General features: G+C 35.0%; 1 protein-coding gene across 1 annotated transcript; it reads left to right on the top strand.

Moving 5' to 3' along the window:
- The first annotated feature begins 1,360 nt into the window (after positions 1-1,360).
- On the top strand, positions 1,361-10,050 carry LOC117328006 (organic cation transporter protein-like). The gene is made up of 10 exons (XM_033885311.1): positions 1,361-1,587; positions 2,111-2,360; positions 4,721-4,824; positions 5,329-5,486; positions 5,669-5,837; positions 6,112-6,330; positions 6,722-6,948; positions 7,298-7,479; positions 9,322-9,473; positions 9,696-10,050. The coding sequence occupies exons 1-10, from the start codon at positions 1,445-1,447 to the stop codon at positions 9,745-9,747; spliced, it is 1,656 nt and encodes a 551-aa protein (XP_033741202.1). The 5' UTR covers positions 1,361-1,444; the 3' UTR covers positions 9,748-10,050.
- Positions 10,051-15,158: the final 5,108 nt, after the last annotated feature.

Raw genomic sequence — 15,158 nt, 5'->3', positions numbered from 1 at the left:
AGTTAAATTGATATAGCCAATTATTTTTAATCAAAATGGCAATTTATATAACCCCTACCCCTACCCCTAAATTTTGAAGCATACAATACTTATTTTTCACTATTTTGGCTAGATTTAACGCTTAATTATTATAAAAAGGTCTGTCTACATTTTGTAGGTCAAATGGGAAAAGGTTTTTCTTTCTAAACCTGATACAAAATGTGGGGTCGTTTGCTTATTTTTTGTCACGAACTAATATTTGTTATTTTTTACTGTTTCATCAAAATATTTTTAAGGGCTCTAGTTATACTAAAATGGGAAAATAAAAAGCAAAACATGTGCAAACATGAATAAGAAGCATTCAAAATTGCCAACGCAATGATGGTTTAGTGAAAAACAGGTAAGTCCAGAAATGTGAATTTTAAGCCTTGCACAAAACGCAAGAAAACTCCATTTACAGAATGACTGCCAAATGGACCATTATTTGAAATTCTTCTAAGCACAAATCCACTTGAATCAGAAGTCTGAAATTTTGACACATATTTCAGATACAATCTTGGTATATATATATTATTATTTATTTTTTTTACATTGCAAAAACTTTTAAAACAAGTCTTCAACGTGACTGAAACCTCAGAAGAGCGGAGCCTTAAGTATTTAATCAATATCGATCAAACGTAAAAGCGAAACGGCTTGTCATAGGTGTGGACCAGATATGTTTTCTGTGTGCCCTGTTCATCAAAGAGCGCCAGTGAGCAAGAAGAACATTTTTATTGACTTATGCATGTTGTGGTGTATGGATAGAAGTAAAAAATATATCTCAAGGACTAACGTTTAACATATGACCAATAGTTAGACAGACTTAAGGGACACATTAGGAAGATGGTAATTATTTTAAAAAGAAAAGAAATTTAGTCACATCTCACGAATTAAGCTTGAATTGATATTGGTATGATTAGCATCTAATATAATTAAACCCAACGTCTGTTTAGTCATGTATTTTTTTTTTTTTTTTTTTTTCATTTTTTTTCGTGATACACAATATATGATTTAACATGGATACATGATGAGTCTGAAGTGGACAAATGGCAAGCAGCAATTAAGTTTCGCATTCGGAATTGGCATAAAGATGCTTCATTATTTGTTACAGTTGTCCATTAATTTGTATTGAAGTACCGCCGACATGACTGATCCTTGCGGTGCAGTCACTGACGCAGATTATAAAATTTTGTATTATATGTACATTCATTAGATGGATTTATTCAAATAGATCTTAACCTTGGATATATTATTACCTGTCATTCCTTATATCTCGGGATTATGCATGGTCATAACCGATATGTCCTTCACCATTTAATCATGATAATCGTGTCAAATACATCTTTTTCTCATCAAACAAGACGCAGACCTCATCGATGCCACTCGTGTATTGGACGATATAGAAACAAGGCCTATATCTGACAAAATGAAATTAGACAATATCTTGATAATAATCGGTGAATTCGGACTGTACCAGAAGTATGTTTATTTACTGGTATGTTTAAGCTCCATGTATATGGGCTTATATGCAGTGATGTCAGTGATATTCCTCAACACACCTGACCACAGGTAAGGCTGGCGGGTCTCTTTATTTCACATCGCTAATATGTATTGGCGATCACTGAAACCAGGTTTGATATTGAAAAGGTGAAAGCAGGCTGTATGTAGTAAATAACGAATATAAAACAGCATCAATAACGGTGCAGTTTCGTCATTCAAAGACATGCTAGGTCAGATATTTCGAAATCATGCAGGAAAGTTGAGAAAATATTTTTAAAAACTGGACCTAAGCAAATGCTGAAATGTGAAAGAGGAATAATTCATTTTATCTGGATATATCATCATCTCTATCCATTCAAAATTCAATCTGTTTTCATTCCATATGAGATGAAACTTGTCGCGATTTAATCTTTTCAAAAATAAAATATTCTTAAATTCGTTTCATAGAGTTAAGTTATCGCTTGATTAATATGTAAGCAGTGAAAACATCGTAGAGATATCTACTGTGTACGTATTTTCAGTATATAATAACATGTTATATAGTCCTACAAAAATAATGAATTGTTTGTATATATGGCTATATTTTGTACAGATGTAAGATCCCTGATCTTGGGAATGATACATACGATATCAAAAGTGCCTCTCATCAGAACCTTGTCAACAACTACATACCTCCAGCATCGGGTGATGACACACACGACTACGATCAGTGCCATCTGTACTCGTTTAATTACAATGACGTCATGTTTGACAACTCCAGCAGACCAATCAATGCTTCAATTATTGAATGTACCGAGTGGGTGTACAGTGGTGTGGTGTTTAAAGAAACATATACTTCAAAGGTATGATATTTATGTACGTACAATGTAGATGTAGGTACCATGTGTGTACCCCGTAGGTATATATACAATGTATGAGAAGGTACAATGAATGCATATACAATGTATTTAGGTACAACGTAAGATTAGGAACAATGTATTTAGGTACAAGGTAAGTGTAGGTACAATATAAGTGTAGATACAAGGTATATAAATGTACAATGTATGTAGGTACAATGTAAGTGTAGGTACAATGTAAGTGTAGGTACAATGTATGTAGGTACAATGTATGTAGGTACAATGTAAGTGTGGGTACAATGTATGTAGGATGTAGGTACAATGTATGTAGGTACAAAGTAAGTGTAGGTACAATGTATGTAGGTACAATGTATGTAGGTACAATGTAAGTGTGGGTACAATGTATGTAGGATGTAGGTACAATGTATGTAGGTACAAAGTAAGTGTGGGTACAATGTATGTAGGATGTAGGTACAATGTATGTAGGTACAATGTATGTAGGTACAATGTATGTGTAGGTACAATGTATGTAGGTACAATGTAAGTGTGGGTACAATGTATGTAGGATGTAGGTACAATGTATGTAGGTACAAAGTAAGTGTGGGTACAATGTATGTAGGATGAAGGTACAATGTAATTGTAGGTACAATGTATGTAGGTACAATGTATGTGTAGGTACAATGTATGTGTAGGTACAATGTATGTAAGTGTAGGTACAATGTATGTAGGTACAATGTAAGTGTAGGTACAATGTATGTAGGATGTGGGTACAATGTATGTGGGTACAATGTAAGTGTAGGTACAATGTAAGTGTTGGTACAATGTAAGTGTTGGTACAATGTAAGTGTAGGTACAATGTATGTAGGTACACAGTAAGTGTGGGTACAATGTATGTAGGATGTAGGTACAATGTAATTGTAGGTACAATGTAATTGTACCTACAATGTAAGTGTAGGTACAATGTATGTAGGTACAATGTAAGTGTAGGTACAATGTATGTAGGATGTGGGTACAATGTATGTGGGTACAATGTAAGTGTAGGTACAATGTATGTAGGTACAATGTAAGCGTAGGTACAATGTAAGTGAAGGTACAATGTAAGTGAAGGTACAATGTAAGTGTAGGTAAAATGTATGTAGGTACAATGTATGTAGGTACAATGTATGTAGGTACAATGTATGTGTAGGTACAATGTATGTAGGTACAATGTATTTAGGTGCAATGTATGTAGGTACAATGTTAGTGTAGGTACAATGTAATTAGGTACAATGTATGTGTAGGTACAATGTATGTAGGTACAATGTATGTAGGTGCAATTTATGTAGGTACAATGTAAGTGTAGGTACAATGTATGTAGGTACAATGTAAGTGTAGATACAATGTATGTAGGTACAAAGTAAGTGTAGGTACAATGGATGTAGGTACAATGTAAGTGTAGGTACAATGTATGTAGGTACAATGTATGTAGGTACAATGTAAGTGTAGGTACAATGTATGTAGGTACAATGTTAGTGTAGGTACAATGTAAGTGTAGGTACAATGTATGTGTAGGTACAATGTAATTAGGTACAATGTATGTGTAGGTACAATGTATGTAGGTACAATGTATGTAGGTGCAATGTATGTAGGTACAATGTAAGTGTAGGTACAATGTAAGTGTAGATACAATTATGTAGGTACAAAGTAAGTGTAGGTACAATGGATGTAGGTACAATGTAAGTGTAGGTACAATGTATGTAGGTACAATGTAAGTGTAGGTACAATGTAAGTGTGTGTACAATGTATGTAGGTACAAAGTAAGTGTATGTACAATGTATCTAGGTACAATGTAAGTGTATGTACAATGTATGTAGGTACAATGTAAGTACAGGTCTAATGTAAGTGTAGGTATAATGTATGTAGGTACAATGTATGTAGATACAATGTATGTGTAGGTACAATGTATGTAGGTACAATGTAAGTGTAGGTACAATGTATGTGTAGGTACAATGTTAGTGTAGGTACAATGTAAGTGTAGGTACAATGTATGTGTAGGTACAATGTAATTAGGTACAATGTATGTGTAGGTACAATATATGTAGGTACAAAGTAAGTGTAGGTACAATGTAAATGTAGGTACAATGTATGTAGGTACAAAGTAAGTGTAGGTACAATGTATGTGTGTGTACAATGTATGTAGGTACAATGTAAGTGTAGGTACAATGTAAGCGTGTGTACAAGGTAAGTGTAGATACAGTGCATGTAGTTAGTAGCATTCTCCTTTTCACTCATATTGACTTTAAGCTTGTTTAAGTTCATTTTGTCTTGTTCTTGACATAGCAGGCATGCCATTTTGATAAGTTTGTTTTATTTTCCGGTACATAAAGCTCAATATCGTGTGTGGAAAGAAGCATCTCACATCGTTCATTAAGTCTCTTTTCTTTGTTGGGAAACTCGTTGGCGCCTTGGTATTTGGAAATTTATCTGACGCGTGAGTATGATTGTGAATTATGTCGGTTTTTATACATATTTAGTTGACTGTTTGATACTCATATACAATGCATGACATGCATTGATTTTACATTGGTATCAAACTGTCGCAAAGTGGGGAAGGATTCGAACATTGCATGAAATGTTTGTGTGAAGTTTTATTTGTGGGGTGAGTGGAGTGAAACTTACGTGGTCATGCAATGATAACAAAGCATTAATACATACAACAATAATCGTTGTATATATATTCTTGGTTCCAAAGAAAAAAAATAATTTTAGGACCTTATCTATTGCAAGGGGTTAAAATATATACGAGGGGAAAACGTGTTAATTAAGTGTACAGAAACATATCTTAATGGAACGTCATGTCTGTCATTCAGTTATCAGATTTATACTTAAACGTGGTTATGACATGCGTAACTTTTGTAAAAGTATTTAGTATAGAAGTAGTATGAAGGAAAGTGAACAAACTTATCCGTGTTATAAACACCATTATCCACTTCAGTGTTGGTCGTAAAACCACTCTTTGTATAGCCCTGGTGATGATGTTTGGACTTAGCTTCGGTATGACCTGGTCCTCCTCCTCCTTCATCATCTACGCTGTCCTCATGACCCTCATTGGAGCTGCTACTCAGGGAATCTTCCCAGTGGGGTTCGTCCTCGGTAACGTGGCTAGCATTATAACTCATTGGTTATTATACGATTTCTACGACAATGTAATGGAACAACTTGCTCTGACTGATTAAGTAAAACGTACACTCATCATAAACCGAAAAATGTTATGACCAATTATGTATATTTGGGAGTTTTGAACATGTTTTTTAAGATATCTTTCATACTTACAGGTGTAGAACTAGTTGGACCATCAAAACGAAAATACGCTGGCATAGTAATCGAGTTTTTCTTTGCTTCGGGTTTGATGGCCCTGGCCGGTATCAGCTATCTAGTGAGACATTGGTACTACATCAGTATCATCTGTTCCACACCACCGGTACTCTTTTTACTTTACTGGTGGTATGTATCCTATAACAAAGCATGGAATAAATATTGATTATTTATTACATATCAAATACCACATAACATTATCTGTTAAAACCAAAAAATATAACTTAATGTCTTAAACAGACTATCAGTATAACATGGTTACTTAATGGTACCAATCCGTTACAGCTTGTTTTCTGTACAGGTTTATCATATTAATGTATTAATTAATGCATATTCTTACTTCTGGTAACTACATTTATAACATTAGTTTACTATAAAGACAAGTGTATGTTTATATTATCAGGCTAATTCCTGAATCTCTCCGTTGGTTGATAAGTAAACGTAAGTATGAAGAGGCTAACACAATAATCCAGAAGGCAGCAAAGGTGAACAAGGTGAAGTTAGAAAAGAATGTATTTGAGGACGAGGACGACAGTACGGAACCTGAGCCAAGTGGGAGGATGTGGCATTTGTTCTCCTCGCGGGTCCTGCTTCTGCGCACTCTCGTAATTTTGTTTAACTGGTAAGGTTGTTTTTATCCATCCTAAATTAACATTAAAAGAAAGGGATATATATATTGATATTGATATATTGATAATTCTATTTCAGCTGTTCATTGTCCTCATAGCCCAGTCCATGGTTTAACTTTCATCAGATGGAAGAGAAAACTATATTTATCGCTTGCTTTATCACATTATTATTTATTTGCAGTTCCTGTTGATATATTAGTATTTCGAGAAACGATATTAACAATGAAATGCCTCGGTCAATGACAACGACATGCTATTGAGTTGACTAAATTACAATATAGTAATAAATGTGTCCAAAATCTTTCCAAGAGGGTTTAATTTGAAATTTGAAAAATGCATGACATATATTACATTTAAGTTCTAGCAATTGCATTTTCTTTGCAGGTGTATAGTGGCCATGATTTACTACGGACTGTCTCTAAATGCAGGCAATCTTGGAGGAAACTTTTTCGTGAATATGTTTTTATCTGGACTAGTAGAAATTCCTGCGAATATCATAGCTTTACTTTTACTTGATCGAATAGGTCGAAAAAAGACTTACTTTTTCAGTATGATGTTTGGAGGATGTGCATGTGTATCAACAATACTTCCCATTCTGTATGGCGAGAAGGGTAAGTGTTTTTATGAGTTGAAATTAATTTGATACTAAAGGGGGGTTTTGTAATCACACGATTCGCTTGGCCGATATCGACTGCTCGCGGACATATTTTCAACAACAACAACAACAACAACAACAAATCCGAAAAGGTGTCACGACCATGATTTCCATTTTGAGACAGTATCGAGACTAACGTAGATTTATCTTTGCAAGCCTGTTGTTCTCGACGAAGCGTAAATACTTACCCTTCCGGTACACCTAATATTATTCTTTTGTTAACTCTTTTAATGACTTCAATAGAAACATCCTGATAATTTGTACTAGGTGCATTGTCTTCGTATTTTCTAATTTATTCTCTTCAGAAAATCAAACCATCATCTTAGTCCTCGCTATGCTTGGTAAGTTTGGTGTAAGTGCCGCATTCAATACCATGTACTTTTTTTCAACGGAGTTGTACCCTACAGTTGTTAGAAACGCGGGACTGGGAGCAAGTTCTTGTGCGTCTAGGTTCGGCGGAATTGCAGCCCCGTACATCGCAGATTCGGTAAGTGTTACAAACTCCAAGTGTCTTTATCAAAGCTCGATGTACACATTGGAAGTTAGATGAAACGAAACTAGGATTGGAAGTTAAATGAAGCGATGTTATGATTGAAAGTAAGATTAAACGATATTATGATTGGAAGTAAGATGAAGCGATGTTATGATTGGAAGTAAGATTAAACGATATTATGATTGGAAGTAAGATGAAGCGATGTTATGATTGGATGTTAAATGAAGCGATGTTATGATTGGAAGTAAGATGAAGCGATGTTATGATTGGATGTTAAATGAAGCGATGTTATGATTGGAAGTAAGATGAAGCGATGTTATGATTGGATGTTAAATGAAGCGATGTTATGATTGGATGTTAAATGAAGCGATATTAGGATCGATAGTAAGATGGAACGATATTTTGATTGGCATTAAGATTAAACGATATTATGATTGGAAGTAAGATGAAAAGATATTATGATTGATAGTAAGATGAAACGATATTTTGATTGGAAGTAAGGTGAACGATACTATGTTTGGAAGTAAGGTGAAACGATACTATGTTTGGAAGTAAGGTGAACGATACTATGTTGGAAGTAAGGTGAACGATACTATGTTGGAAGTAAGGTGAACGATATTATGATTAAAGGTAAGGTGACGCGATATTATGCATACATGTATGTCATGTTGCTCAGAGCAAAACTTTAAATTTAATTGATATCAGGATAGCTATGCCCTAAATCCTCTGAGGCCAAGATATAGCAAAGCACATGTCTTAATGTTAAAGCCGCCGTGTGTAGTGATAATGTGATTCCGATATTTATGCGCATCTACAAAACAGGATATTTCCGTTTGCGTGCAAGAAGTTAATGAATCTTTGCTGAAGGCATATTCCGTGTCAAGATGTTTGAACACTTTAAAATAATGGAAGAGTAAAGTCAACCGCTATGTGCAGCGTCATACACAATGTCAAGTTACCGTCTTCATACATATTAATTTCAGCAGGCTGTCAGCTATGCTGAAATCAAGAGGAAATGAATGCAAGGTCCGGTACGATTGAAAATGACGTATCCACCTGGTGTTTACGTTCATGTTAACCGAGGGTTAAACAATAGTTTTTCGACAATCTCACGTACCCTACCTCATGTAGGTTACTGTTTTCAGAATTGCAAAAGAGCAATGTCGGATGAAGGTGACAGAATAGATCCAACAAGACACCAGCTATCTTGTTCTCCGAAAGAAGGACAGGTTTGAGAAACCGAATAAAGAAATATATGAAACAAGTTTTGAATCCACCGCCCGTCAAGATTTAAGCAGGGTCATATAGTACTGCACATCGCTTCAAGAAGGGACTCGGTAGAAATCACCATATATAATTATATTTACAGGCGAGCTGATGACTGACTACTTCTAAACGGTTTAAATGTCTTAATCCTTTCATCAAAAGTCTGGTAAAATTTAACTGAATGTTTGCATTTGATGTGGCGCCATCGTCTATGCTACGTGACCATAGGAAAGGACAAATTCTGTCTTCAAGGAAAGAGTTATCAAACATTACGGTGCGCGAAGGAGAAAATCTGAAAAGTTGAACGTTTTAGCGAAAAGTTCGCCTGCCTAATGTGCCATGATGAAAAAAAAACATTTATGACTTCTATCAAGTTCAAAATATATCACATTTACTTTTAATGTTAAACGTTAAAGCTCTTGACATCAAGCTAATTTATTTTGAATGCTTAAAATTGCAAATTATATTTTTCTTTCTTTTAATTACGTTTCCTCCATAATTAAGCTTTTACACTGTCAGACAGTCTAGCTGTAACATACATACTGTACATGCTAAAATGTAATATTACAGGCAGCACTAATAGGCGGCATGGTCGGTAAAGTGTTCCCTTTGGGAGTATTTGGAGCGCTAGCTATCATAGCAGGATTGACGTCGTTACACTTACCGGAAACTCTGAACAAAGCATTACCAGAAACGATAGAAGACGGCATACAATTCGGGAAGTATGTGTATATCTTCATGTCATTAACATCCTGTAATACAGAGATGCGTGTTAGAATATAATACTCCCGTTAAATATAATTTCAAATGAGATTGAATCTTACTAGCTACTAGTGTGCATTTTAATGTCACCTGGATCTATATATGTTTCATCTTATTTTATTCAAACTGTGATTGATAAGTTTAATACGACTTCGGTTTTCGTTACTTTTTTGTTTGAACAGACGTCAAGAAATCGACAAATCTACTTCGCATGAGCTAGAAGAGTGTTTATAGTTTGTTCAGCCACAGAACTCGGACCGATTAAATAGGAGAACAGATGTGATTTGCGGTATATACTTATTATCAACATGATAAACGAAACATCAGTGATATGTAAAATTTAAAATTCAGTATGTAAATGCTTATAATCCACATGCTTTAATTGTATACGGATATCATTAACTCACAAGTGATGTATAGTTACATGCTTTACCAAATATAGTATGTGTCATTGTTATGTCATTCCTCCAAAAGGTAGATTGTGCCGACAGAATAATGACATTTAATAAAATAATCAACTTACACACCTAAGTGATATCCAGTTTTATTGCATTTTTTGTATTCACCTCGTTGAAACTTGCCGATTTTTGCCATCGAAGCGGAGATAGAAAAATTGGTTATGTTGCTGTATTTCTGAAATTTTCATACTTGTTTTTGACAAAATACTCACTTGAAGCTATTCATGCACAGATACTCCTATAACAGCAGAAAACGCTTGAATTGCTTTGATCAGTCCTTTCAAAATTGCGCAGTCAATTTGACGTGGAGTAACGTCACAAAGAGATGACGTTATTACTGATTCCCGCACTTTTTGACACTATTAATTTTTCGATGTTTTTAATTTTGTTTTGAAGTTTATGAAATGCAATAAAAAGAAAATTGAATGGTTTCCCGTTAAATATCGCATATATTTCACTCGTATGACAGAATATGTCGATATTTTTCACTCGTGCTTCGCACTCGTGAAAATATCGATATTCTGTCATACTCGTGAAATATATGCGATATTAAACGCGGAATATCCTCTATATATATACAATTCATCATTACAATATAATACCTAGTATTCATTACATGGTGTGTATGTGATGGTAAGTATACAGTGTTATAACCAAAGCGATTACTTTCCATCTTAGAACATGACGTATGTTATTTTTTATGTTACTATTAAACGTCATCTGCGATATTCATATCAATTGCGCTAGGCTGCTACAGTTTTTGCATTGAAACAATTATTACATACCAGAATGAATTGATAAATGATAGATTCGGAATCAGGCATGAAATATAAGCCTCCATATCATATGTTATGAAAACACAGTAAACAAACACAATTAAAGTATAACAGTTGTTTTAGCATATTACCTATATACCGCATTGTGAATACAAATAAATGTTCGCACGTACATTTTTATCAGAACATAGACTGACAACAAAAGAGAAAGCATACCGTACTTTCGTTACTATAGATACAAATGACTAATATGTACAGATACCTAATGTTTTAAAGTAGTTTTATGTATCGGATTGAGCTCCAAATTTCGAAATTATATACGCTCAGGAGGGGTAATATTTCCTAAACTATGATACACTTTTAGTGCCTTATAAAATCCTATGTAGGATCCCTTTTCTCAATTTCATAGTCGCTATGAACTTTATATCACCAAAGTAAAATAAATCACGTGGATACTATCTATATCAGAAAGTAGGATTTGTAACAAACAACGTTCAGTATCAAATATATTAAAGTCACATTAAAGGTATGATTTATATGAAATATAATTCAATTACTTGATATTTTTTTTTATATTTTATAGATTTTTATGTTTATTGCAGTTATACAGGTTTTGTTTTAAATTCAAATAATTATTATTTCTTTGTTTTCATGGTAAATACTCAAATGTGATTGGTCGAAAAATTCTTTTCATTCTTCTATGAAAGAAATTCCGAGAATGGCGCGAAAAATGTGACGTCACAATACGACATTGACGTTTCGTATTGATTTGAGAAAAAGAATCCCATTTAAAACCAGTAAAATTGTACATAAAACATGTTTTAAATTAGAAAATCATTTTCAAAAATTGATTATAAGCGTTGATGTCAATTATTTTTTTAGTTTCATCGGGGTATGAAACAAATTTTGTTTGCAAACTTCTGTAGGAATCCGCTACGCGGATTCATACAGTTTGCAAACAAAATTTGTTTCATACCCTGATGAAACTAAAAAAAAATGACATCAATGCTTAAATGAATTAAAATTCAATTCGAATGATAAACCTCATTATTCTAGGTCTAACCAAGTGGGAAAACATGCCACAGAAATAGACATTTTGTTACTTTCATGTAAATGGACGATGAGTTGCGGAGGAGTGACTCAAATTAAAGGTTATCAGTTTGAAGGGAGCGCAGAATATTACAACCTATACTCATATACGAGATAACAGCTCCGTTATATTAGTGTATGGTGAAATGGACGTGCTTTTGTAGGCAAAGAGCATACACAAAATAACATAATAGGTAAAATAACATACCAAACGGAAGAGGTAATGTTTCAAATGGGCGTTATAATGAGAAAAGGAAGGAGAAACATTACATTAGCAGTTGGCTACATAGGTCCCTATGAACAATGGACAACAAGTTTCCATTCCATGAGATATCCACCTTGGCAAGTCGCATGGAGATCCTCGCCCCAACGGATCTTTGGATGCTAAGTGGAAGTGGTGTTAAAAGAAGGGATGTTAAAGGAAGATTCACCTTCAGCACAAGCTGCATTTAAACGGCTGAAGGCTGCTACAGGATTATTACTGTTAAAAGTAAGGCTATGTATAGACACGACGTTATAGTAGAAAAGACAATGTTTTTGCACAACTTATCATTCAAGAAAATTACAAAAGACCCTTGATCTACCCTTAGTTAAATTGAAACCAGTGTTTACTTACTACTATTTTCTTGTGCGATTTGCAGTCTGACGTGTTCGATGTAAGTTGAGATGACTAGTGGATACGTTGTCACTACCCCAGTTCATGTTTTGATAATGTATCTTAACCCGTATTTGACATCGATGTGTATCATGGGTATCGTCCATGAAACGGGCAATTATCTTACGATACCCATGGTCTTATTTTTATCAAAGCAAATTATTTTTCTGTTCGTTTTTTTCCCTTGTTTCGTCGTATTTTAACCTTGGTCGTGTTATTTTAGTCTTGTTTAGTCATAATGTACCCTTCTTGGTCATATTTTACAATTGTTGAATCGTATTCTAGCTTTGTTGGTCGTGTTTTACCATTGTTTAGTTGTATTTTGACTGACAGTTTCATTTTTATGTCGGTATTCTCTGTTGTTCTAGTCAATTAAAGCACTATGGATTGTTTACACCGTGGTGTAATTGTTGCTTTATGTTGGCATGATAAGGACGAACAAATGCTCCCATAACAGATGATATCATATAAACGGAGTTTAAACACAGTAAACAGAAGATGAACAGGAATACAAAAATTGTCACAAAGTAATACTTATCCAGTATTTTGATAACATTCCGTCTGCGTCAGATTTTTAACCTAAACTTGTACATATCTGAAAGTCTGTGTTTACTTACTTATTGTTACTAAAAAAGTGACTGTCTGTCGTCTTTGACGCCATTCGATCCTTACATTGGATTTCGACAAAATAGTGACGCATCTTGGAGATTTTGACCGATACCTTTAATTGTACGATTCCAGCGATTATATCCTTTAGTGAATGTACATCTATACAATTATATTACAATAGATGCATCTTCTTACCTGTGTCGTCTGTGCTCATGTCTCTAGATGGCGGGGCTTAGGGCAAATCACACACCTACTCCGGATGTTAGTGTGTCCCGAAGTCCCGCATCGCCGTTTGTTATCAACCCAGATTCGGTAGGTTACACAACTTATAATTAATTAGGATGAAAATGAATATATATACAGATGGAAACACTTTCTCTCGCACTTACATACGGGATTCACACACGAACCCATGCCTTGGTCTCGATCCTACAACCTACAATGTATAATGACGTGCACCCGCCCATTGCTAAGTGTAACCTAGCTGAAAAGTGGCACACCTCCGAAAACTATTCTGTTCGACTGCCCACTGAATGATCGAGACACCCTTTTTTTGAGTCAAGACTTCGCTCAAGGTAAACATGCTCGTGCTAAGCTATATGCGTACCCGATACACGACACAACAAGGTCAACCGGACATTATCTGCCGACGTCACATCAACCGTGGCTAAATGCAAGGTACGAGCAACATCAACCGTGACTGAATGTAGGATATGGGTTACATCAACCATGACTGTTTGTGAGATATGAGTCACATCAACCGTGACTGACTGTGATATACGAGCCACATCAACCGTGACTGATTGTGATATACGAGTCACATCAACCGTGACTGACTGTGATATACGAGTCACATCAACCGTGACTGACTGTGATATACGAGTCACATCAACCGTGACTGACTGTGATATACGAGTCACATCAACCGTGACTGACTGTGATATACGAGTCACATCAACCGTGACTGACTGTGATATACGAGTCACATCAACCGTGACTGACTGTGATATACGAGTCACATCAACCGTGACTGACTGTGATATACGAGTCAAATCAACCGTGACTGACTGTGATATACGAGTCACATCAACCGTGACTGACTGTGATATACGAGTCACATCAACCGTGACTGAATCTACTATACGAGTCCAATCAATCTTGAATAAATGTAAGATACGAGCCACATCAACCGTGACTGAATGTAGGATACGAGTTACATCAACCGTGACTTATTGTGAGATACGATTCACACCAACCGTCACTGAATGTAATTGACCCGTATACCAAAGAACACGTATATTGTTCAACGTCATGTAACACCTATCCTTTAGATGTTTTTTGTGTGGTATGAAAGAGAGTTTCAAATCGAAAATGAGACCTGGAAATTTAGTCTGCTCGACACCAGGGATGTTTGTGCCATCCAGTGCAATTTTTAGGTAATTGTGTACGTTTTTTTCTGGCAGAAATTCATGAACACACTTTTTAAAAGATCCTCTTTAGTATGACATATATGCAGTGACACGTTTTTTTTCACGAGCTCAAACGACACTACGATAGCAAGGATCAAACGAAATCGGATTAAATATATTTAGTGATGTACGTTTAGGGAATACCATGAATATATTTCTTAAGGGCGTTGTTCTGTTCAGAACGAGTACCTCTTTCCCTTAATAGCTCAAAATTTTGATCGATCTATGTTATCAATTATTTTTCTTATATCACGTCAACTCTTAAATTGTCACTTAGTACATACCTCATTATTGATTTACTCATTTAATAACACAACAATGAAGATAAGGTTGAATAAATCAATGGTTTGATATTGCCTTGTTAGAAGTCATTATTCAGAGACAGAAAGTATACCAAGGACATACCCCTTAACGTCACAAGTGTGATAACATGATATTCACTGCATTAGTCGTTTCAGCAATATGTTGATGTCAACATGTTATTTATAAGTCTGAACTGGATTTTAAATTCATTGCCGATTAGATCACTCGACAAGTTAACGAATGATTCTATTTACAATTGTTTGAATGGTATCATCCTGGAACTGCG

The sequence above is a fragment of the Pecten maximus genome, chromosome 5 (genome assembly GCF_902652985.1).
Source record: "Pecten maximus chromosome 5, xPecMax1.1, whole genome shotgun sequence".
Lineage (NCBI taxonomy): Eukaryota > Metazoa > Mollusca > Bivalvia > Pectinida > Pectinidae > Pecten > Pecten maximus.
This window is presented reverse-complemented; position numbering and strand designations above follow the sequence as displayed.

Bases quoted from the DNA above. Each gene is read 5' to 3' on its own strand.
- LOC117328006 (XM_033885311.1), top strand. From the start codon at position 1,445: ATGAAATTAGACAATATCTTGATAATAATCGGTGAATTCGGACTGTAC. The intron at 4,825-5,328 runs GTGAGTATGATT...TATCCACTTCAG, and splicing joins TTTGGAAATTTATCTGACGC to TGTTGGTCGTAAAACCACTC. The intron at 5,487-5,668 runs GTAACGTGGCTA...TCATACTTACAG, and splicing joins CCCAGTGGGGTTCGTCCTCG to GTGTAGAACTAGTTGGACCA.